The sequence below is a fragment of the Eublepharis macularius genome, chromosome 19 (genome assembly GCF_028583425.1).
Source record: "Eublepharis macularius isolate TG4126 chromosome 19, MPM_Emac_v1.0, whole genome shotgun sequence".
Lineage (NCBI taxonomy): Eukaryota > Metazoa > Chordata > Lepidosauria > Squamata > Eublepharidae > Eublepharis > Eublepharis macularius.
In genome coordinates this window covers 1,104,255-1,128,889 of record NC_072808.1, presented here as the reverse complement: position 1 = coordinate 1,128,889, position 24,635 = coordinate 1,104,255, and the positions used below count along the sequence as shown (strand labels likewise).

The 24,635-nt window shown below is 49.7% G+C and overlaps 1 protein-coding gene across 1 annotated transcript in view; it reads left to right on the top strand.

The window, feature by feature from the left end:
• The window catches only part of KCNH3 (potassium voltage-gated channel subfamily H member 3), a 50,631-nt gene extending 26,006 nt beyond the window's left edge, over positions 1–24,625 (top strand). The window contains exons 2-15 of the mRNA XM_055003323.1: positions 948–1,181; positions 3,002–3,145; positions 4,961–5,091; positions 7,718–7,970; positions 9,034–9,191; positions 11,861–12,068; positions 13,663–13,929; positions 14,714–14,913; positions 16,701–16,950; positions 18,600–18,814; positions 20,983–21,275; positions 21,709–21,812; positions 21,944–22,011; positions 22,650–24,625. Of these exons, the coding sequence (XP_054859298.1) occupies positions 948–1,181; positions 3,002–3,145; positions 4,961–5,091; positions 7,718–7,970; positions 9,034–9,191; positions 11,861–12,068; positions 13,663–13,929; positions 14,714–14,913; positions 16,701–16,950; positions 18,600–18,814; positions 20,983–21,275; positions 21,709–21,812; positions 21,944–22,011; positions 22,650–23,261 (3,137 nt within the window). The 3' untranslated portion in view covers positions 23,262–24,625. The remainder of the gene's footprint in view (positions 1–947; positions 1,182–3,001; positions 3,146–4,960; positions 5,092–7,717; positions 7,971–9,033; positions 9,192–11,860; positions 12,069–13,662; positions 13,930–14,713; positions 14,914–16,700; positions 16,951–18,599; positions 18,815–20,982; positions 21,276–21,708; positions 21,813–21,943; positions 22,012–22,649) is intronic.
• Positions 24,626–24,635: the final 10 nt, after the last annotated feature.

Genomic DNA, 24,635 nt, shown 5'->3' with positions numbered 1-24,635 from the left:
CCCAGCGTCATCTTGTTGCCGCTGCAGCTGCTGGTTCAGTGCTTCCGCATGGCGGATTTTCAGTCTCTTGCAGCAGCCTTCCTCCCCCCTTGCCATGGGGGGGGTGGAATCTTTTTTTTAAATTGGTAATTAACCATTGCCTTCACCTGAATGACCCAGGCAAGCCTGACCTCACCACGGCTTGGAAGCTAAGCAGGGTCGGCCTTGGTTAGTAACTGCTTGGGAGACCTCAAAGAAGACCAGAGGCAGGCAACGGCAAACCGCCTCTGTTAGTCTCGTGCCTTGAAAACCCCAGCAGGGGTCACTAAAAGTCAGCAATGACTTGAGGGCACTCTCCACCGCCACCAGTGGACAAATTGCGATCCTGTTACAACGCTATCATAATACATTAATTACTGATTTTTAAAAAATCGAAAGACGCCACCTGTTGCTGGAGGGGGGGGCTGGCCACTGTAGGGGAACCGGGGTAGGGGAAATGGCACCAATGTGGGTGGGACCGGGAAAGACTGTAGTGAAGCTGGAAGGTGCGCGACAAGAGTGCCGTGATGCTAAGCGTAAGCGGGGTGGAGGGGGACCACTTCCCATCAGCACCAAAGTTAGACCAAAGATCCAGAGTGGAAATGACCTTAGACTCTGATCCTAACCGTGTTTCCCCAGATGCACCTCCAGCCCATATTAATAGGATTTCCTTCCAGCCAAGGGCCCTTAGGCTCACCACCTTAGTCATGACTAAGACTCATTTGTTTTGGTGGGACAGGGTCAATAAGTTCATCCGGTGCTTTTCATCAACTACCGTTTGTTCCATACATCCCTCAGTGCATGATAATGGTATGGAACGAGCCCCAAGAAACCATGACCTGCCTAGAGACAGTGACCCAGGCAGATCAAACCCAGGTTTTCCCTGCCCCACCCAGGCCGCCCATTTGGTGTCTCTTTCTCTCTTGCAGATAGCAACTTTGTCCTTGGCAATGCCCAAGTGCGTGGAGCTTTCCCTGTGGTTTACTGTTCCGATGGCTTTTGCGAACTGACGGGCTTTTCCCGGGCTGAGGTCATGCAGCGTTGTTGTGCCTGCAGCTTCCTCTACGGGCCGGACACCAGCGAACTCGTCCGTGGCCAGATCCGCAAGGCCCTCGATGAGCGCAAGGAATTCAAAGCCGAGCTCATTCTCTATAGGAAAAGTGGTGAGTCCCCCACCAGCTGGGGAAGAGTAGCCAGGACTCCAGGGTCTTACGGGGCCTCACGTGATTGGGATGGAAGACTGAAGTCTTGGCATAATTTCTAGAAAGAAAAGAGGGGCTTGCTGGATTAGAACTTGTGGTGGGTGTATGATGCTGGGTTGGTCAACTCTCAATGCTGTGAGCACAGTAGAGGCACAGGCCCAGTTGGAATAGCAAGAGTGCCAGTTTGGTGTCGTGATTAAGAGCAGCAGGACTCTGATCTGGAGAACCGGGTTTGATTCCCCACTCCTCCGCGTGAAGCCAGCTGGGTGACCTTGGGTCAGTCACAGCTCTCTCAGAGCTCTCTCAGCCCCACCCACCTCACAGGGGGATTGTTGTGGGGATAATAATAACATACTTTGTAAACCCCTCTAAGTGGGTGTTAAGTTGTCCTGAAGGGTGGTATATTGTTGTTGTTATTATCATTTTCCTGACACCCCAATACATCTTGGCCTATCTTCCTGCTGTAAAATGTGCCTTACAAGGGAGAGGGTGACTGCCCCCTCACCATAAACCCTGCGTGGAGTGAATCCCTCACTTCTTGAATTACATTTTAAACTGGATGAAGTTTTTTTTTTCAGTGTATACCTAAAAACATACAAGTGCAAAGGTAGTAAGCTGCAGGTTGTACGCGTATACATGGGGTGTATTCATAGGGAAACCTGATTGGTTGCAGATGCCTGGAGAAAAAAATGCCCCGTCTCTTTAACAGAGGCTTTAATGGGATGTTGTTTGTGTTATTCACCGTGATTCCCAGCAGGAATGGTCTGGGATCCACAGTTCGTTTATTAAATGAAATGTATCTCAATGTTGAATTCACTCCAGGAACATTATGAAAAAATGAACTGCATGGTGGCAGCACAAAATGGGAAGAATTGGCTGTCAGTTCCCTTCTCAGTGGTTCTGGGTATTCGCTGGGTGAGGAGGGGTGAATCTAGGCAGCTGGCTGCCCAGTCTGGTGCAGGATCTAGGAAGAGGAGAGAGGGTACCCGGTCAGGGCTCTCTACCTGATAAATAGAGACCAGACAAGCGTCAGATTGTGACAACCCTGAACTGTGTGTGTAGCCTGGAACCTGTCAGTCCCTGGCAGGTAGATCCCCAAGTCCCTCACAGCAAGCACTCAGGTGCGTTGGTTGAAGTAACTTTCATTAGAGATCCCTACAGTTCAAGGTGTTCACACAAAGCTAGCAATTGGCAGAAGTGACTATTCAAAAAAGGGCACTACTAATTACAGGGAAACTTCCCGCCCTTTGGGTCCGTTGACATTCTGGCGCGAAACCCCCAAAGAGTTACATGGGAACTGATTAGTTTAGGCTAGACAGAGTACAGAACGAAATCGTCGCAGTCTCTGAGAAAAGATACATTGCTCGCTGCCCGCAGCTGGCATCCAAGGACACTCGCTACAGAAGTGAAAGTAAATACTTTCAACAGATAACAGAGAGGCCCCACTGGCTCAGTGCATTGTAAGTTAGCAGTTTACACACTCTCAGATGATTTACACAGAATACAACCTTATCAAACAGTTATGATCAGCACAAAATGCATAACACAATATTGGTAATATTGGCAGGTATGCTGGCAGTGGGTGGCAGTGAGTAAGACGGTCACAAACCCTTCGGAAAGGACTGCAGGATTTCTTCCATCTTTTCCATTCTCTTGCGATCCCAACGGAGAATTGGATTTGGTACCCTGGAGGAGGAAGGAGGACAGTCCGGGGCGTGTGTGGGAGGGACGGATGGCCTCCCTGAGATCAGCACTTCTCCCGCTGCTTCCCTCTCTTGCAGGCGTCCCCTTCTGGTGTCTCCTGGACGTGGTGCCTATCAAGAACGAAAAGGGGGAGGTCGCTCTGTTCCTGGTCTCCCACAAGGACATCACAGAGACGAAGAGCAGGGCGTCTGCGGAAAGCTGGAAGGAGGGAAGTGAGGGAGGTGAGGAGCAATTGCCCCGAGGGGCTCGTTGGTCAGAGGGTTTGGGAGGTAAGGGCCTTCCCTCGATCGCCGGCCCTCTTGTGAGAGAATACGAGCCGAGGTGCTTTGGTGTGTTGCTGGCTACCAGAACTAAGTAGGCATTTTCGGCCCACAGTTCTCAAAATGAGAGGCAGGCGTTCCTGGAACAGGTGCTAAGGGGAGGTGAGAATGAGGACAGGTAAAGAGAAGAAAGAAGAGGGAGAATAAAATCAGTCACTTTCAGAGTAGGAGTTCCTTGCAACAGAGAGAATTGGTAATGAATTCTCATTCCTCTCCAAGCAGTGGAAAACTGCTTTGAGGGGCTGCGTCACAGGCAGACATTCAGCAGGTGAAGTTTTCATCACATTTCTGTATCTCCATGGCTGGGAGTTCTGTCAGAATCCAAAACGACAACCCTGCTGTTTGGAGGATAGTTTAGGTGGGTAGCCATGTTGGTCTGCAGTAGAACAGCAGGGTTTAAGTCCAGGGGTACCCTAGAGACCCACAGGATTTTCAGCGGGTCAGCTTTTGAGGGTCAGAGCTCCTTTCTTCAGACACTTGTGCCTGACCCTCAAAGGGTCAAGCTAGACGTGCAGGCTTTTAAAGGGAGAGCGCTGCCTCTGGTGAGGCTCAGCCACTGCTTTATATCTGATTGCATCCGTAAATTTCAGTAGTACAGAACAAAGACAGTTTTATTCTCCAGATTGCATCCCTGAGTCCTTTGGTGTGGAAGAAGGTGTGTTCTCCCTTTCCCCTATATGGAGATGTATGTATAAAAACACCGGCTTCCGTCGTCAGATTTCGCTGAGTGGTAATGCTACATAGAAGATAGAATTTCAGACAATTAGTTCTGCAAGCTAGCAATGCTACTTGGGTAACTTAAATTGCTGGCAACTCTGTGTGTGTGTGTGTGTGTATTTGTAACCTATAACTGTCATGGCTAATGGGCGCATATGCACGCCCGCATGGGAGAAGAGAGCAAGACACCCAGATGCATGGATGTTGGAGCTGGCAAAAACGAAGTCTCATGCACTCAAGATGGGCTAATTGATTCATTTTTTTTTTTAAATTTGGGAACATGTCACAAATGGAACATGAACATCCAGTAATTTCTTATCGGGAATAAAGTCTCGGCATATCTGAATAATATACTTCCTGGGAACGTGGCATTTAGGAGCAAAGAAACAGGGTGTCTGGGTCTCAAATGCTCTTTTTGGAGGGCTGAAACTCAAAGCCTCGTCATCAGAATTTTAGCAGCAGGTTGGATCCATCCAGCATTTCCACTGCGGAAAGAAGACCACCAAAAAGGCTACCGTGGGCATCGCAGGGCCTGCATGGACAAAAGCAAGGAACAGGATTGGGTTTATCTTATTTGTTTAATTTGTACCTTGTGTTTCTCCCCAGTAGGGACTCAAAGCAGCTGACGTCATTTTTTCTCTCCATTTTATTCTCACCAAACCCCCTGCGAAGGTCATTTAGGCTGAGAGTGTGTGATCGGCCCAAGCTCGCCCAGCCAGCTTCCGTGGCCGAGTGGGGATTCGGACCTGCGTTGCCCAGGTCCTGGTCTGGCCACTCTACCAGGCCTGGCTGAACCTGACCCATTAGATACAGACAGCTTCATCCGAAGCAGACAGCCACTCCCAAAATGCAATGTTTACCTTGGGCGTAAACATTTTGAGTTTGAAAATTTAGATTGTGGCTGTTACCCTGCTATAAGTCTGAGCACTAAAGTTTCTACCAATTAGCATCTCTTGGCTTAGCTCACCTGAGCCCGCCAACCATTTCTGTTCTTGCCAGGTGGACGGCGACGCTACAGCCGAGCTGGGGCGAAAGGGTTCAATGCCAACCGTCGACGGAGCCGAGCTGTGCTCTATCACCTATCAGGGCACCTCCAGAAACAAGGCAAAGGGAAGCGCAAACTCCACAAGGTATATGGGGCCAGCCAGTCCAGAAATGCAAAGATGAGAGATGAAGACCCCCAAGGGTCAGTGGGATCTACAGTTCCAGGGGGAGTCTGGTTGCGGTAGCTGGTGAGGAGATACAAGGTGTGCCAGCTTTTTTCCTCTTTCCTACTTTTGGCATTAGGTTGAATGTTCTTATGTCTGCGTGGTGCAGAGGCAGCAGATAGAGAAAACTTTCGGTCCCTCTCCCTCAACACGAAAAAGTTCCCTTTAGTTAATAGGCAATAGACTGAAAAACAGTCTGTAGTTGCAAAATAGTAAAGAGTCCAGTAGCAACTTTAAGACTAACCAACTTTATTGCAGCATAAGCTTTCAAGAACCACAGCTCTCTTTGTCAGATCTTTATTGTAGCATAAGCTTTTTTGAGCCGCAGCTCTCTTCGTCAGATGCATGGAGGGTATGCAGAATGGAGGGTATGCAGAAATTAGCCAGAGATATATAGGTGGTGAGGGGAGGGGGGAGAGGCTGAATTGTGCCTTCCACCTCTTTCATGACTTTTGCAACTGATTTGCATCTACTTCCCCCTCCCCTCCGCACCTATATATCTCTGGCCAGTTTCTTCACACCCTCCGTGCATCTGACGAAGCGAGCTGTGGTTCTCAAAAGCTTATGCTAGAATAAAGTTGGTTAGCCTCAAAGGTGCTACTGGACTCTTTACTGCTTCTGCTCCAGATGCGCTATTAACTTGTACAACTCTGTAGTAGTGGCTGCTACTTTGATTACTTTAAAGGGGATTAGGCAAATCCATGGAGAATATGCTCGGCTATGGCTGTGAGTCATTCATGAAGGATAAATGAAACCTCCATGTTCAGAGGCAGTATACTTCTGAACACAAGTTGCTGGGGTGCCCCGATGGAGAGCTGCTGTTGGCTGGCCACGGTAGGAATTAGGATGAGGAACCCTTGGTCTGATCCAGCAACGCTCTTTTTGCACGCTTTGGTCCGTAAATAAGGAAGCTTCTCTGAACACTTAAAAATATGAAATACTTAAAAGGAGAATATTGCCGAGAATCGAGAGAAGGAGAGCTCTGTGCAGAAAAAGCCTCCTGTTCTGGACTGGGAGCCAGCGGTCTAAACAGGATGTGCCTCTGCATACGAATGTTACCCACTTTTGTTGCTTTTAATGAGATGCACGAAGCCGTCTACATTTTGGCACCACTAGGATTTTATTTTTAATTCATATGTTTTTACATTTTAGTCACATCTCTGTTAAAAACATACTTAACTCTCCCTTAAAATTAATCAAACAGAAAAAGTAAAAATATCCGTTCCTTTAAACAAATTTCAAAACAAGAAAGCAGCGACTCTGGGGAAAAAATCTCATTAAAACCATTTAAAATGTCAAAACTCCGGCACACCGATCCAGCTCTAGTTACACATCGCATCGTTAACCGTGACTCCTTGTGCCAGAACAGAAATGGGTTTGTGAATCCCATGAAAGCAAAGCGCATGTTCCTATTCACGTGCGCATCTGATTTCAACCTGCAGTTCCCGATCCAGAGTAGTTAGTTCATGCACATGAAACGTTATTCTATGTAATCTGCCTTGTGTCCCAGCGAGAAAGGTGGACTATAAATAATATGAATGAATGAATGAATGAATGAATGAATGAATGAATGAATGAATGAATGAATGAATCTGTTTCTGCACATAGCTCTCCTTCTCTGGATTCAGGGCAAAATTCTCTATCCAAGGATTTCATATTTTGACATACTAAAATATGTTCAGTCTTTCTTGAAAAGCATACAGAAAACTGGGTCGTGGAGGGGAAGGTAGTTGGGGGGATGTGGAGTAGGGGGAGAGATTATTGCTCGGTAGAGGTGGTCCGATAGAAGACCTCTCGTACAACCACGCCATCCCGTTCGGGATTAGAAGGGAATCTTTCATGCTGAGGACAAGCAAGAGAGTCTATAAACTTCCAAGGACTATTCTACTGGATAGTATATATTCCCTAAGTCAATAAATAGTCCAAGAAAACACTGTAGTTATATATCCAGAGGAGTTAGCCATGTTAGTCTGTAGTTGCAAAATAGTTAATGGGCAGTAGACTGAAAACTGACAAAGAGAATACTTCTGCTCTAGGTCCAGAGGAGTTAGTCGTGTTAGTCTGTAGTCTCAAAATAGTAAAGAGTCCAGTTGCACCTTTAAGACTAACCCACTTGATTGTGGGCATAAGCTTTCAAGAACCACAGCTCTCTTCATCAGATGCATCTGACAAAGCGAGCTGTGGTTCTCGAAAATTTATGCCACGATAAAGTTGGTTAGTCTTAAAAGTGCTACTGGACTCTTTACTGTAGTTATATACTATTAATAATATACCCCAGTGGCACGATATAAACTGTAAATAACAGTAATGCCAAGTTGACTAGTGAGTTTTTAAACATTATTTCATTATATTTGGCTTCCACTTTAGTTTATGACTTGGCTCATTTGCTTGAGCTCCTTGCTGTGAAACGCTCTGTCCACCTGGACATATCATAGTCTATGGGCAATGGATAGGAGGACAGTGTGGTTTTGAAATGGGATGCCTGGAGCCTGTGGGCTTGCAGCCCTTGTTAGTCTAAATGGTTCCCTGCTCTCTTCCCTTCCCTTAGGGGGTCTTTGGAGAGAAGCCAGCCCTGCCTGAATACAAGGTTGCCGCGGCACGCAAATCCCCATTCATCCTGTTGCATTATGGGACCTTTAAGGCCGGCTGGGACGGGCTGATTCTTCTGGCCACGCTCTACGTGGCTGTCACAGTCCCCTACAGCGTCTGCTTCAGCGGCACCAGGGACGAGGGGCTTTCGGAAGCTGCCCGTGCACCCCCCAGCGTCTGTGATCTTTCTGTGGAGATCCTGTTCATCCTAGGTAAGGCGGCAACAACCATCTGCTTCGGAACTGTCGCTCACGGAGAAACGGTACCTGATGCAGTTTCATTTATCTGGATGCTGGGGCATGTTCCTGATTTTCCTCCTAATTAAAAACTTACATTTAATTTTTTTAAAAAAGAATTAAAAGGGTTCATTCTTTGGGGGGAAGATAATATTGCAGATTTATGAAAATCTGGCTTGTGCATTCTAAAGCCTGCTAGGGAATGACAGGGAAACGGCCTTCCTGGGAAAGCCGTGGCAGTCCCGAAGGAGGATCTGGGCAAGCCTGGGATGCCCTCCAACGGGCATGCTGCTCCAGGCCAGCCTCTGCCCCCGCATTCGTAACAGAGGGTTTGAAAGGGCTCCGCTCCTTTAGGCTCAGCGAAAGCGCCAGCGTGGTGTAGTGGTCCAAGTCTTGGACGAGGATCTGGGAGAACCAGGTTTGGAGCCCTGCCCTGCCATGAAGGCTCGTTGGGGTGACCTGGGGCCTTGTCACACGTTCTCAGCCTAACCTACAGGGTTGTTGTGAGGATAAAATGCGGGGAAACTATGTTAGCCATTTGGGGTCCCCGTTGGGGGAAAAGTTGGGGTATACATAAATAAATAAAATAAATAAATAGGGTTGCCACCTTCCTGGAGAAAAAAAAGTCCCTTGAATAGAGACTTGATGGAACGTTTCGTACCAGTTGATGTTATGCGCCTCCATTCCCCAAAAAGCTGCGTCTGCCCACTTCCACACGTTAAATCTTCTGTTGAAGAGACAGGGCAGTTTCTCTCCAGGCTGGTGGCAAGCATAGGCATCCAGCTGTGGGACATCAAGCGATGAGGCCCCGTTGAGTGATGACTGTGCGCGTGGGCGTCAGCGCCTTCAGTGTGCACTCAGGCACGGCTCCCATTTATCAGATGGGGGCAGTGGAGGCAGAGAGAGCCCTGTCCTCGCTCTTCTTGGTGGGTTACAACCTGCCTCTCTCTCTCCTGCCCCAGCATTTTGGCTCCGAGAACGCAGCTCAGTTGTCATCCCCAGCCCATCGCTCTCGACTCTTTCCGCTTTCTCCTTGCAGACATTGTGCTGAATTTCCGCACCACCTTTGTCAGCAAGTCAGGGCAGGTGGTGTTTGACCCTCACGCCATTTTCCTGCACTATCTGACCCGCTGGTTTGTCCTGGACCTCTTGGCTGCTCTGCCCTTTGACCTCCTCTATGCCTTCAAGGTCAACGTGGTGAGTGGTGCACAGATCCTTTGCACACTGCGTTGTGATTTGGAGGAAATGTTCAACGGCGCCCCTCTCCTCCCGCTGGCACCCCTGTGCCATTCCAAACTGCAGGAAGTGGTGAATAATCTCGTCAAGGAAGGCTGGCCCGAGGCCTCGGTGGGCCTGGTCTTTCTCCTGCGTTGGCTCCTGAATATCTCCGTTCCTAGCCAGGGTATAAAAAGATGCTGGCCCACAGGTGTAGCTCAAAGACGTGTGTGCCTTCTGATCTGGAATCTTTCCCCTTGAGTCCCGGAGGGCTGGATGGTGCCTCCTCTGGGTCTAGAGATGCATCAGGGGTTAAGGAAGGGCTGCCAACTTCCAGGTGGGGCCTTGAGATCTCCTAGAATCGCAACTGATCTCCAAACTACAGAGATCAGTTCCCCTGTAGAAAAAGGCAGCTTTAGATACCTGGCTGAGGTGCCTTCTCTCCCCAAGATCCACCCTCCCTAGGATTCTCTCCCAAATCTCCAGGACTTTCCCAATCCAGAGCTGGCAACCCTAGTGAAGGGAAGGAATGCTGCATTTATTCAGAGGTGATTTCTCTTGCTCAGAACTAAGCTACAAGAGACGAATTACACGAGGAGGAGCACATGAAGGGAGTTGCAATGTTAGCTGGGAAACTGAGTTTTAAAAGACAGATCAAAGAGCTCTGTCAATGTCCCCTCTCTGCAGAGCCAGGGAGATCCCTGCTCAGAGGGTTTGCTAATTTCCTCTTTGCCTCCTAGAAGGGGAGGGGAAACTGACCGAGCCTTCCAGAGGCCAAGAGGGAATAAACAAACCCTCTGAGCAGCCATCTTCGCTGGCTCTGCAAAGAGGGGGAATTGGCAGAGCCTTCCGATTTGTCTTTTAAAACTCGGCTTCCCAGCTAACATTGCGACTCCCTTCACGTGAGCGTCCTTGTGTAATTCGTCTCTTGTAGTTTAGCTCTCGGTGACAAGTTGTCAAAGCGAATGCGCATTGTGGGAGTTTTGAAGATAACAGGTTCGGTCCGGAACAGATTTCAAGGTCCAGTGTGGGCAAATTAAGGGCATTGGGTTTGATGAAAAGAGAATCTTGGAGAATGTCCTGTTTCCCCCTCCCCATACTCTTTGTGATGGGAATGGCCTGTTGGGCTGGTAGACTCCACTCTATGGCCCCGTGTGAAAATGCAGGCTTTGCATGGGGAAGACCCAAAGCTTCGTTTCTGGTATCCTTCGCTAAACCGTCTCTTGCAGAAGGGCTGGAAGCACTGCCCCTCCCCCACCTGTGTCCTCAAAGAGCCGCTGCCCGTCCAAGTTGACAGTTCTGGGTTAGGCAGACCAAAGGCCTGACTCAGTAAATTGAGGCTGATTCATGTGCGTCTTTTCCATAGGAAACATTAATGTCAGAATTGTAAGCCATTGTGAGGGCCTGTCTGGTCCTCTTGTTCAAATAAAAATGGGAACAAATGAGTAAGTGGCTCTGCCTTTTCTAGGCCCGACCCCCCCTGGCACTGCAGAAGGGTAGTACAGCTGGGGGCTAACAGGGATGTGTGGCCCAGGAATGGTGAAATCTGTCTGTTTATCCGCACATCTGCTCAGAGTCGCTGGATCTCCCATATGAGTGGGAAATCTCCTGCTCTTCCCTGCCTTTTCCCACTGGGGTGTGGGGGATGCAGCCATCGGCATTTAGCATTCAGCCAAATCTCTATGATTAAACCATAGAGTTTGGGCTGAATACTAGAGCATCTCTAGTGATGTGATGGTGGTGTGACCAGAAGTGAGGTCACTGTGTTGTCAGCAAGGCCCTCCCTCACCGAGTGAGTCTCCTGCTGTTTGCCAGCCTCATCCTGGCAACCCTTTGCCTGCCATTCACATGCGAAGCAAGAGTCAGAGAGGACCAAAAGACAGAGAGGGTCTTTTTTAAAAAGCCAAAAGCAGCATGCGAGTGAACGGAGCGCCACTGTGAAGCATTTTTCTTCCGGCCTGGTACACTTCTAGTATCTCTTTCCCCACTGGTGGGGCCCAGAGTTCTGGGATTACATCTGATCTCTAGACTACAGAGCTCAGCCCTGTTCAGATTTAACAGTGAACACGGTTATAATCCATAGAATGCACACTTGATTTTTCTATATTCGTATGTTGAATAATTCTCACGTTACATTCAGCACAGGTTCAGCTGGCTGTGTGATTCGAGCCTCACACTTATCCAGGTGCTGGTCTCCAGTTTTATTGGTTAAGTGAACGTGTGTTGGCTCTTCCTTGCAAACGGATGAGCCCACTCCGCATACGTGCCGGCTGTACGTGCATCCGCTACAGCACGTGATCAGGGTTATACACTGGTGACATGTGATTAAACCTGTGTGTGGATACCCCATCGCATCTAGTTAAGCCATGAGTTCTGAGCCCCGGCCGTACCCCTTTCCCACCACTACGGATTGGCCCCTCCACCTGGGCCATGCTTTCACCTGGCAGCCAGCAGGAGGGTTGGGGACAGGTCGTAGGGTTGCCGTGTGTCCCTCTCTACCTGCAACAACTTTCTCTTTCTGTTTGTGCAGCCCTTCTTCTTCCCTTGCTCCACTCACCTGCCTCCTTCTGTTTTGCAGTTCCCCTCCGTGCCAGTGGGGGCAGTGCCGCTTGACCTAACTCGTCTTTCTGGTCTGTCTCTCCCCCACCTAGTACTTTGGGGCGCACCTCCTGAAGACCGTGAGGCTCTTGAGGCTGCTGCGGCTGCTGCCGAACCTGGACCGGTACTCCCAGTACAGTGCGGTGGTGCTCACCCTGCTCATGACAGTCTTTGCTCTGCTGGCTCACTGGGTCGCCTGCATCTGGTACTTCATTGGACAGCACGAGGTGGAGAGCAGCCCCTCGCAGCTGCCGGGGATAGGTGCGTGCGTGCAGTGCGGGTATCTGTCTTCACGTGCAAGGAATGTTTCTGTGCCACTCCGAGGGACACACATGTGAAGCGATACCGTGGCATCCAAATAAATAAATAATCCCCACCCACGCGCTTTTGCTTGGGGGCGATGAGTTCTTCCATAATTACTGTTGTCTGTCAGGCTCCGGGGACAAGTTAACGAGCAACTGTTGCATTTACCTCTCGGCAGGGTTGCCAAGTCTCCGGAGGCTTTCAGACCCTGAGACTTGAGAGGTGGAGTCTGGGGGCTAGAGGCTGCTCATCTGAGTGTTTGGGGGGAAAGATCTGGCTGCCTTGGAGAGTGCTGAGTGGCCACCCGTTCCTCCAAGAATTGAAACTCAGCCATCAAAAGAGAGAGATATCAAGCCTCTCCTAACTGAATTCCGCTGCTAAAATATTGCCATCTTGTGTTTTTTTTGAATTTTATTTATTATCATTCCTTATTGGTGTCTACTCTTTAATTGCTCATTCCCACAAGGGGGGGCGGGGGGAGAAGGAAAGCTACTGTAACTTGAAGAACATAAACTAAAAAGAGGGAAATCTTTAAGTCATGGAGTAACTTTTATTAAGAAAGAAAACGTTGCAAAATAGTCAGCAATCTTTTGAGCTCTTCAGAGTTCTTCATCAGGCTGGCTTTTTAAAAAAAACGAGGGAGTGGTGAGAACAAATTGTTAAAGACCATGACGTGGAAGCTGTGCTGCAGATTATATTCGCTGGCACTGGGTGGAGTTGGCATCATGTTTCACCTTTAGTTTTCTGGGATGGAAAAATGACAACCTCCAGTGAAAATATAAAAACCAGGAGCCGATCAAGTGTTAATTGTCATCGGGGTCTTTTCGGAAGAGTTCTGGAGGCGTCTAAACCTTGCATGCTCTTTTGTGATATTTTGTCGATAAAAGGCATTCCATAGCTTTTGTGTTTGCATTTTTCTCTGGATTAAGTGTGCTACCTGCAACCTCTGCCTAGAAAAAGGGAGTTGTTTAAGCGTGGTGGAAAACGCTGGGGAAGAAGCCTGTGCCTGAAGTTAAAGCGTAAGGAAAAGAGAAGCACCCTTAGAAACAAACCACAAAGACCCGGGTGGATAACCCCGTCTAAGGGTCGCTTCTCGGCCTTTTGGCTAAGATCAAGTGAAGTTCAAGTGTGTCACTATGATTGGGAAGCTCAGATCGCCACTATGCCAGTCTTTCTCACCGCCTAAGCTACCTCAAGAGGTTGTTGTGAAGATAATCAGAAGAAGGGATGAGCATGCATGCTGCCCCGAGTTCTTTGATGGAAGGAAGGGGATAATAAATGTACTAGACAGGTAGAAGGCTGAACGGTGGAGGCCTTTGACCTGATCCTACAATGCATGTATTGTTCTTGCATCTTTTCTTGGGGCAGAGCCCAGGACAGATGGCTGGGAGCATCTGTGCAGGGAGGGCAGAATAAAAATCGAAAACGATAAATAAAAATAAATAGACTTGGACCCGCTGTTCATGAGAGAGGGTGAAGACGCTAGAGTGAAGGGGAAGGACGTTGGCACCAGGGTTTCTGATCTGCCTCCCCTCTTTTCCTTCCTTCCCAGGTTGGCTGCAGGAACTGGCTCGACGCTTAGAGACTCCGTACTATCTGGTGCAGAGAAACAGCAGTGGCGAAGAGGACTCTGCTAACGGGACGGGCCCCCCCATGAACAGCAGCCTGTGGGAGCTGGTGGGGGGCCCCTCGCTGCGGAGCTCCTACATCACCTCACTCTACTTTGCTCTCAGCAGCCTGACCAGCGTGGGCTTTGGCAATGTGTCGGCAAACACGGACTCCGAGAAGATCTTCTCCATCTGCACCATGCTGGTGGGGGGTGAGTGGGACCCTAAGCAAGGGGGCAAGGAGTCTACCAGGGAGAAAAGAGGAGCCTCCGCACACGCTCCTCCTCTTCCACGCTCCCTTCCCCCTTCCTGATCTTAACGGTTTGTTTGGGTTCCAGGGCAATGCCGTTATCATGACAACAGGGCAGAACACCTTCTATTACTGCGGTTTTTATTTTGGTGCCATGCTCAGTCTTTAAACGATGGTGTAAAATAATTGGCAGAGAAGAGAACTCGCCCATTCAGTTGGGTAAACCTGACCACCATTAGATGAGAAATAATAACACTTAACATTTCTACAGTGCTTCCTACAAAATGCTTTCTCTATTTTATCTATGCGTAATTTTTGCAACAACCGTGTAAAGTAGTTCACTACCACTGTCTGCCACTGTCACGTCTGGAAGTGACCTCATCACACCGGCCACGGGAGCCTTCCCGCGCTTTGTTTGGGGCTGATTTGGGCCCCAGACGGGCCGAATCGGTCCCATGCGGAGCGCAGGAGGACTCGCACAGCAGGCGTGGTGATGTCACTTCCGGAAGTGATGTCACCACATCTGTCCTGGGACCAAACACGAGGTAAGTGCCGGGAAGCCTACCATCCTGGCAGGAAGGAAGAGAGACCTGGCAACCGTATGCCTGCGTGATCACTTAAACAACACTGTATGTTGTATGTAGCGTACATGGATGTATAGCCGGGGGGAGGGCAACGGTCTTCTCTGCCGCGGCCTTGTTTCCAAAACTCGCCTTGGTCCTGTTCTTCCTCTTCCCAACCACCAGCCTTGATGCACGCAGTCGTCTTCGGCAATGTGACAGCCATCATCCAACGCATGTATGCCCGCCGCTTCCTCTACCACAGCCGCACGCGGGATTTGCGTGACTACATCCGCATTCACCGCGTCCCTCCGCCACTGAAGCAGCGCATGCTCGAGTACTTCCAAGCCACCTGGAGTGCCAGCAATGGCATAGACACCCACGAGGTGAGACTGAGTCCCACAAAGGCCCGAGGCTCTGCATGTAATCAGTAGGTTTCTCTCCGGGCTCTTCCCCTTTAGGTCGGTGCTTCAATGTGAACATTTCAGTCCCTTTGGAATCTTCCCTTCACCCGCCTTTTGTTACTGTTCACTGCGTTGTTCAACTAGAGTTGAATGTGCTAAATTTGCCTGCCCGAGCCAAGGGAGAGCTGTATTCTCATGGCAGAGAGGTGGGGGAGGGGGTCAGACATTTACACCAAGAATCACCAGATGCTTAATGCAAAGGAAGGCCCTCTGCCTCTGTTTCCGCCGCTAGCATGATTTTATTCTGCTTTCACCGAACGAGCGGTGGAGTCGCCTGATCCTCGGGAATCTTGTTTGGCTTCCCTTCTGAGGTTTCACAAGATTCCCGACGTGCTTGCAAGCCTATCTTCGCAGCCATAAGGACTAGCAACTTGATTTGAAATGACACATTTGATTCTCAGGGTGCTACATTCTCTAGCCAGTGCCAAAATCCCACACTATTTTCTGCCTCTGTGAGGCAATCCAGACCGCATATAGCCCTGCGTGAGATACAAAAGAGACTAAAAATTGCATGATTGTTACTGATCATATTTTTGTTCCCTCAAGAAGGCCAGTATGATCCTCACAACAGGCCTCTGAGGTAGGTTAAGCTGCGGGATAGTAACTAGCTAAAGATTGTACAAGGATCTTCATGGCTGACTGGAGATTAGACGTTAATCCCATTTCAGTCCCCCTATCCAGGTGAGGTCGCTCAAAGATGAGGTCCCTCAGCTGGGTCATAGAGCCCTACCTCCTGGGTTGCAATAGGGTTGTCAACCTCCAGGTGGTGGCTGGAGGTCTCCCGGAATTACAGCTGATCTCCAGGCCACAGAGCTCAGTTCCCCTGGAGAAAACGGCTGCTTTGGAGGGTGGACTTTCTGGTGGTGTTGAGGTCCCTCCCCTCCACCAGCCACACCTTCCACAGGCTTCACCCCCAAAATCTCCAGGAATTTCCCAACCTGGAGCTGGCAACCCTATATTGCAAGCCACTATAGAGCTCCCCCACCCCTTGCTTTTTACTATCTTTCGGAAGCGCTTGTTCCTCGTGTGCACGTGTAGATAAGGGGTGCCCCCCCCAGGCCTCCTCTCTCTCTCTGCAGGCCCAGTAGGGCTTCTTTTAGCACAGGCAGTTGCAGGGGTTCCCCCCTCCCCACAAAACCTCTGGGTTGCCCTCTGTGTTTCCCACTGGCTCAGCCTTTTGTATCACAGCCAATAGGAAGCACAGAGCTCCTCTTCCCGCTAGTGAGGTCATAACTTTGGCTCCTCCTCTCCTGATCATATGACACTGGTGTCACATGACTTTCTGTAACCTGCTGCCTGGTGTTAAAAGTAGATCTCAGCCATGGACAGGTTTGCTGGCTGCTGTTCTACTTCCACTTGCTTCTCCCACATGTGAAAGGGAAGGTCTGCAGGCACTTTTGGACCCAGAGCTGTGCGATGGGATCCGTCTCTGAACGTGCAGCCGGTTCCCAAATGGCTGAGCCGTGGGAATCAAAGAAGCTGTCCAGTTTGGCACGAAAGAGTGATCATCAGGGTTGAATTCAGAGTCTCGCACCCCTAGAAACTGCTCTCGATTCCTCACTGTCACTCATTGCCACGTGGCGTTGTGTTTACTCTGACCCTAGAGCAGGCCCTTCTAGAATCTCTTCTTTGAATGTAACCTTCGTCATTGGCGATATTGATGCTTGTAGTTTAATAGCTGTCTCTCCCCCCGCCCCTCTGTTCTCTAGTTGCTGCAGACCCTTCCCGATGAACTGCGGGCTGACATAGCCCTCCACCTGCACAGGGAGCTGCTGCAGCTGCCGCTCTTTGAGGGGGCCAGCCGGGGCTGCCGGCGCTCGCTTTCGCTCAGCGTCCGGACCTCCTTCTGCACACCTGGCGAGTACCTGATCCGGCAGGGGGATGCGCTGCAGGCCCTCTACCTGGTCTGCTCAGGCTCCATGGAGGTGCTCAAAGATGGCACGGTGCTCGCCATCCTAGGTACAGCGCCCCTCTGTGCCCCCCTCACAACACCTCCTTCCCACCCCTCTCCCTCGATTCCGAGATGGGAAGCTAGAGCAGCACAGAAAAGCCCCGTGTTGCTTTACCAAGACTCCTTCATCCTGGTGTAACGAATGTAGCAATGTGTTTTAATGCACTTTTGTGTGTTTTATTGTTCATGTTTTATTTATGTTTTATTTGCTTAATTGTGATGGCCTTAGGCCACATCATTATTTTGATTCTGATTCTAGAGAACCGTCGAGGAGCCCAGCTTTTCTTTATTGCAGTCATCAGTATTGGAAGTTTGTGTCTTTTTAAAACAACTTGAGACTTGTAAAAAAAAAAAGGTGCAGATTCTGTGTTTGATAATTGATTGGTTACTTAAGGCCAAGGCATTTTGTGCTACAAAAGGCTGCTAGTTGTTGAAGGGATCCACAGACTCCTGTTTAGCCAGGCTACACCTCTCAAGTAGACCAGTTCCCTACCATGTTTTTTTTAATTTAAATTGAGGGTCAGCTTACACTCTCTAGCCCTGTATCGGTTTCAAAATTTTCCCAGCCCCAAGTTTAAGCCCTAGCGAGGCTGTTTTTAAGTCCTGGATCTCGTTGGTACAGATGTTACAGTGTCAGGCCAGTCACACACTCTCAGCCTAACCTACCTCATAGGGGTGTTGTGAAGATATAAGGGAAGAGAGAATAATGTAGGCCTCGTTGGGTCCCCGTCAGGGAGAAAGGAGGTAAAAATGAAGTCAAATAAACAAAACATGTTAAAATCCGTCTGATGCAGCAAGAGACATCCGGGTCTGTGGCTGATGCAGAGCCGGTTGTGGTTACGCCTCTGCATTGCAAAGCACACCCTGACCCCACTGGAGGGGCTGGAGGGGCCTCTGGAAGCTGCTAGGGACGTGCCGCCCTGTCTTGGGTCACCAGTTGTTACACCGAACGGTTCGATTCTTTCTGTGCCGCCTGTATTCCGTGATGGGGCTCAGAGCAGTTCCCTGGCGGGCTCCTGTGCAGGCATCCGTCAACTCCAGACCTGCCTACCTTCACCAAAGCTGATGCATCGTGCACACTTCAGCCCTACCCCCGAGTATGACTTGGGTCTGAGCTGAGGCCTAGCAAATTCTGAATCATTGAAGTCTCCAGTGATTCTTGCATCAGAAGCTTTAATCAGACACATGCAAAACTGATAAAGAACAAAATCCAAATTGTTACAAGACAAGCATGATTCTGTAAACGTGTTTTCATTATTATTTTCATTATTATTTTTCATAATTTATCCTGGCTGCTGGAAATCCTGCCGTCTGCTTTGGTCTCTGTGTCCCTGCTATTCCATGGTTATTTTTCACAAATGTCTAGAAACCTGGGAAATAATCTGCTGTGGGCCCCCTTGAGTCCCATGACAGTGTTAAACAGATGCCTGAATCTCTCCTGATGAGACGCCAAACCGTTTAATTTTTGTTGGTTCACGTCCTGGCCTTTGCTTTCCTTCCACAAGAACGCTGAGTGTGTCAGGATGTTGAACTCTGCATCAGATAAAGTTTGCACACCAACGGAGGCAGAGGAGTTGCAAAGACACCTACGGCTCCTCGAAAGGAGGGGAAAGGGATTCGTAGTGCCACATTTTACTTTTTCTCCCATTTCTTCCAGGTAAGGGGGATCTGATTGGTTGTCACATCTCAACCAAGGACCAGGTGGTTCAAGCCAATGCCGATGTGCGGGGCCTCACCTACTGTGACCTCCAGTGCCTCGGCCTCACGGGCCTCCTGGCCAGCCTGGAGCTCTACCCAGAATTCGCCAGCAAATTCCGTCATGAACTTCCCTGCGAGCTCAGCTACAATCTGGGTGGGGGCGGCATCTTTCAAGTAAGTGGGCGGCCAGACCACGGAGTTACCTCCCCCCCCTCAATAAGCAGTGAAGATTGTAGATGTGTTGACTCTCGGGTGCTATGTCAGAAAGCAACTTATGTGCTTAATCAGTATTATATGTTGCTTTACTGGTGATTACCCACCTGGACTTCTGAGTGAATACAGAAAGCATCTACTTGGATGTAGGCACAGATAAGGAAGGGCAAACTTTTCAGAATCCAGAAATACACAGAAACACATTAATTGTCTGAGTGATTACTGGACATCTAGAGAAGTTGGATGAGGTTGGGATTGCGCCTTTGTGCAACGCTGGGAGTGTTCTAAAAAAGCTGGAAACAAATTCCTAAGGTGTGTAGATTTTTTGGGTGCCCCCTACATGTGGCAGTGGCCACTACTAACCTGGAGCTTATAAATAACTCTCATAGTAACCCTTCAACATTTCAGGCAGAAGCTAATAGCATGTTCCATTTTTAAACGAACATACTGTTTAATAATATTTTGTGGCGTATGTGCCGCTTACCTTCAGTCACTCAGTGATGAATTTGTGTATTGTGGTGTCAGCTGCTGCCGAAGCAACAGTTTGAAAATATGCACAGCCAGTCAGAAGCCCTGCTGAGCATAACCCCCACCGGGGCCCGTCCATGTTCTAAAAACAGTGGGCACCACAGTGCCTACGGGCCCCACGTTGGACACACCTGGTCTAGACACTCACAATGGCTTTCATCCCCCAAAAGGGAATGGATCCCTCAGAGAGCCCCGCCGGTAACTTAAAATATGATTATAGGCATGTAGAACCAGATTCATGGCATGGAAGTTGCAATATGGCCTGAGGCCTCTGCTGCCAGGGCGGGTCGTGATTTGCAAAGGGGGTGGGGTCGGGGCTGGCACGGCAGCAGTCACTGCATCTGTGTCGTACAAAGGCCTTTAAAGAGGTTTCCTCAAATGAACTTTTGCTACTTGTTTTAGTTCATTTTAATACACATCTTTACTCTTATGTTTTTTACTGTTTTATTACCATGCTTCTGTGACTTTATTTGGAGACCTTCTCAAAGAGATGTGGAGAAAGCATGATCTAAATATGTCAAGTCAAAGGCCCCACTGAGGGCCGGGGCCGCAACAGCAGTGAGACACTTGGGTATTCATTCTGCACCAGACTGACACCGATTTATTGACTTTACTTGCAGGCTTCCTTGCTGAGATTCGAGGCAGATCATACGATATAAACAATACGCTCAGACACAGCATAATATATCCAGTAAGCAAGACAATCAGAATAGGATCACAAAATTAGAAAAATAACGGGAAAGAAAAAGGCATCAGACGTATATCATAAACGACACAGAAAAGGGCATGATAAAAGTAGAGGGCAATGCTGTAAAAGCAGGATAAAAAACACACACACCGGCACCAGAGGAGACGGCAGTCTTCTTAGAAAGAAAGCCTCTTGAACTTTTCTGTTACTCGCCATGATCTGGAAGGAATCAGGGGGGGTGGATTCCACAAAACTGGTCTAGGACGTGAGGATTTTTTGGAGGGGACACCTGCAGCCTGGCTTTGAAGACTGCAGTTGCTGAAGCTCCGGTTTTTACTGAGCTGCTGTGCATTCTTAAATGCTACTTTCCTCAAAGAGTGGCAGAGGAGGTTTCCAGCGCTTTGGGACACTAGAAGTCCCGTCTCGTTAATTCAAAATGACATAAAACCTGTGTATTGGTAGTAATGAACGGGAATGGAATGGGTAACATATGTAAGAGAACCATTTCAAACAGAAGTCCACTGGACTTCTGTTTTATTTTGCTACAATAGACAAATGTGATTACCCCTCTGGAATTAACAGAATAATGGAAAACCCTCATTGCTTCTCTAATTGGGCTTTTTTTTTTTCCCTTTTTCCCCACGCTCCTGAAATGCTGGGAAGTTCTGGGAGGGCAATAAGGTAGGATTCTGAAGGGAAGTCGCAGCACTAGTGGTGGCAAGCTATCAGGTTTCCTCTGTGGTATTCCCGCATTTAGTTTGTTTGCAGGCTACACCCTTTAACTAAACAAGTCCCCAAGATGGCTATTATGACAGAATGCAAAAAGCCAGTAAAAGACACTACAAAGTCTGTTAAAACGCAATGAAGTTCAGGTTTTTCCCCACTGTGGATTTCTTGCTCTCTGTTCCCGTAGGCCGAGTCATCCTCGCTGAGCAGCAGAGAACCCCCCACCTTGCTCTCCACAACGGAAGAGAGAGAGACAGCTGCCTCACTCCCTCCCCGCCGCGGGACTCCCTGCCTCCCCACAGAGGCGGCGGATGAGCCCTCCAGCCCTTGGCTCCCCTCCTCCTCCTCGGGTGGCCAAGGCCATCGCCCTCCACGCACAGGCTTCGTACAACGTCACCCACAGCCTGAAACCACCTCCCGCCCCACAGCGTTGAGGCTACACAGTGCCCCGTGCAGTGGCCCTCCAGACCTCAGCCCCAGGTAAGCAGCAGCGGAGAGGAAAGACGCCAGGAGGTCGCCCCCTTCTCCCCACCACCTTTCCCAGCTCCACTTGGGATTTCTTGCTGTCTTTTTAAAAAAAACTTGCCATAGACCCCTGATCCACATTTTCTACTCTTGTAGAGCTCCCTATTCTGAGTTCTGAGCTGCAGGGACGAGAGGGGGGGGGGGGTTCTTGGCTGCTGTACTGCAGGCTCTCCCTCGTTCACATGGGGAAGCTGAACCTGCTGGCCTGTATCAGGCTGGCCCTCAAAAGCTTCCCCAACCCCAGCAAAACTTCCTGTGTTATGCAGCGATTGTGATTTTACACACTCAGCTTTGCCTGCTTTGGCAGTGGCCGAGGCTGAAGAGTTCCAGCCTCCCAGCTGTTAGAGCCTCTTTCCCCCCTCCCCTCTCTCTCGCTCTCTCTTTAAAGGGTTGTGGATGGCATCGAAGACGGGTCCAGTTCTGACAAGCCTGTTTTTAGCTTCCGTGTTGGCACCTCCGGCCCAGACTACAGCAGCCCTTCACCTGGCACGGGTAAATGTTTTGCATGGCATTTCTCTTGGGTGTCTGTGGGAGGAGGTAACAGCGTCCAAGAAGCAACTGTGTTTTCGTCTGAAAGCCACAGCCCAGCCTGTCTCTCTCTCTCTCTCTTTTTTTTTTTACAGACAGCGGCCTGCTCACCATTCCCCCCGAGTTATCAGGGGCCGACACAATTGAGAAACTGCGCCAGGCGGTAAGATCTTTGGCCATGATCCAATGTATACACGGGTGCATCAGGAGGCAAAGCTTTTCTAGGACTCTACTAGATCAGCTTCCCAATGAAGAACAGGGTTGGGAGGTCCTGCAGCTGGGGGGGGGGGGGGTCTGAAATCCAGCGTGTAAAAAATTAAACACCCAGGGAAAGACTGGGTAGAATACTTCCCTATGGGAGAATTCAAACACGTAACCAACGTCCCACCTACCGTTAAAATGGTTAGGGCTAGGATTTTATTGGAGTAGATGTATGAGTTAGTTCCAAGAATGTTCAGTCTCTTACTACAGTCCTCTCTTAACCACCGTTAATAATTCTGTGCAGTGAAGCCACAAGGGTAATTAAAAGGGGTAGAGAATATACCCTCTAATGTGTTTATGAGTGAACTGTGCGAGAGCAAGAGGCAAGAGGCTTCTCTCTCTGATGGGGGGCCAGCACCCCCCCCTCTTGCTCTCCCCTCCCCTGCTGAGGTTTTCAGTCGCCAGCTGTCAGGACTGGGTGAGGGTGCTAGGGCAGCCACAAGGCGGCAGTGCAGAGAGCAAGGGTGTACGCCCGGGCTGGGGGAGCAGCAACCGGCCGCACTGCTTACCCTTCGTGTCCTTCTCCACAACCCATGGCAGGTGGCGGAGCTCTCCAGCCAGGTTCAACAAATGCGCGAAGGCCTCCACTCTCTGCGCCAAGCCGTGCAGCTCTTCCTTTTCTCCCAGACACCGACGCACCCACGTGTGGACTCTTCAGCCTGCAGGTCCTTTCCCCATGCAGACGCTCCTGCTGCTCCCATGTTGAGCCCGCTCCGGGTAGACACAGGACTCTCGCCAACCTTCTGTCCTCACAGCACACCCTCGGCACTCTGTCCCAACGGGGCCTGCAGCAGGGTCCCGTGGGTGTGGGCGCCCCCAGCCGGACAGAGCTCCCCCTGGCCTGGAATGCTGTGGACACTGGGGCCAAGAAAGGACCCTGAGATTTCCGAAACAGCAGCCACAGATCATCGGCTGAGGGACCAAGGGAACCACACACAGCTGCCAAGCCAGAGCCAAAGCGAAAAAAGCTCCCTTCCTCGAACTTCTTCCCCAGTGGATCCAGCACCCCAGACAGGCTTGACAGAACCCAAACCTTCCAGGACTCAGGCCTGTGATTCCTCAAACCTTGAGATGGTGCTGATTAATGCTGGGGAGGAAAGTTCAGCTTGCAGTACCCCCTGCTGGCCACAGGAGGAAGGGACGGGCGTATGATCCAGTACTGCTTGCCCACTTACTGAGCTCTGGGATTTTTCTGGTCTGGAATCATCAGGGAGAGTCCCTTACATGGCAGCCCTGGGCACGGCCTCATTTTGCAAATGAGAAGGCGGACTAAGAGGAGCTAGAAAGCCCCAATGGAGCTGCAGTGGCCTTTGCAAATTGGGAGAAAAGGGAAGGACAAGAAGTCAGGTTAAGAGGGGATCTCCACAGCCTTGCCCTCTGCACAGGAATGGAACAAATGCCTTCTTGGGGCACAAGCTGGCAAATGGGGATTTCTGCAAAAGTCCCTCCTGCCAAAAGCCAGACCCGTCCTGTATGGGTTGGGGAGTAAAACTGCAAACTCAAGACGCTTGAAATATGCAAAAGGTATATTTATGTCTATCCACACCAACTGTAACTTCCGTGAGGAAGCTTGATGGTTAGGCACTGGCTTGGTGTGGGGCGAAAGCTCCACTATGCATGTGGTTCCTCTGTGCTGGGAGCCAGGGCGAAAGAGACTTTCCCTAGTCCCTGTGGCTAGGGGACTGGGCAAAGATGGGCACCCTTTTTTATAAAACATACATTTTGGACTTAGATCGCGAGCTGCAAACTGTTAACTGTTGTTGGGGGATTTGCTTTGCTAGAAAGGGGGGCAAGGAGGAGGGAGTCACAAAAGATGAGCTCCAAAATGACGAGAGAGAAGGACTGCTGGTGATTTAACCCTTCATGGATCAGAGATCTATCCATTCATTTCCTGTCAGAAGCAGCCCCAACCAGTCTGTGTGGGCTGAACCCACTTTACAGCCACTGCCTGAAAGACATCCCCACCCCGCCTTCTGAAATTCTGCAAATTTTCTTAATTTAGGGTGTGGGCCAGCTATATCGCTGAGTGGGAATTTGCCCTGGGAAAATTCCAGGGCAAAGGCTACTCTGGTCACTACACCACTCTGCCTGCCTTGAGATAATTAGAAATATTAGTGGCTTCTTCTTGTCCTGATAAAGTTTAACGACCCTTACGGGGGAAGCACCAGGGAAGTGTTGCAGTCCCATTCTTTCGGTGTCACTGACATGCGCTGGTGACAAATGGCCTCCAAGTAGGGGATGGCAGAGGTCGACTTCTAGAAGGGGGGGAAACAGGTTGGATCCGGCCAGCTTTATCGCTCCGTCCTGCCAAAATGCTCCTCCTCAGTACAGCTCCCATTCCACGTGGCTTTTGTCCACGCAGGCCCCATGATCCCTCCCCCTCTCTTACCCACCAGTGGAAAGGCTGGTTGGATCCAACCCAAGAGGTTTATGCACAGGGACAGTGTATCGCAGCTCTCCTGTGACAAATTCTTCAGGTTTGGTCTAAAATTTGAACCATTACATTTGAACCAGACAGCAATCAAA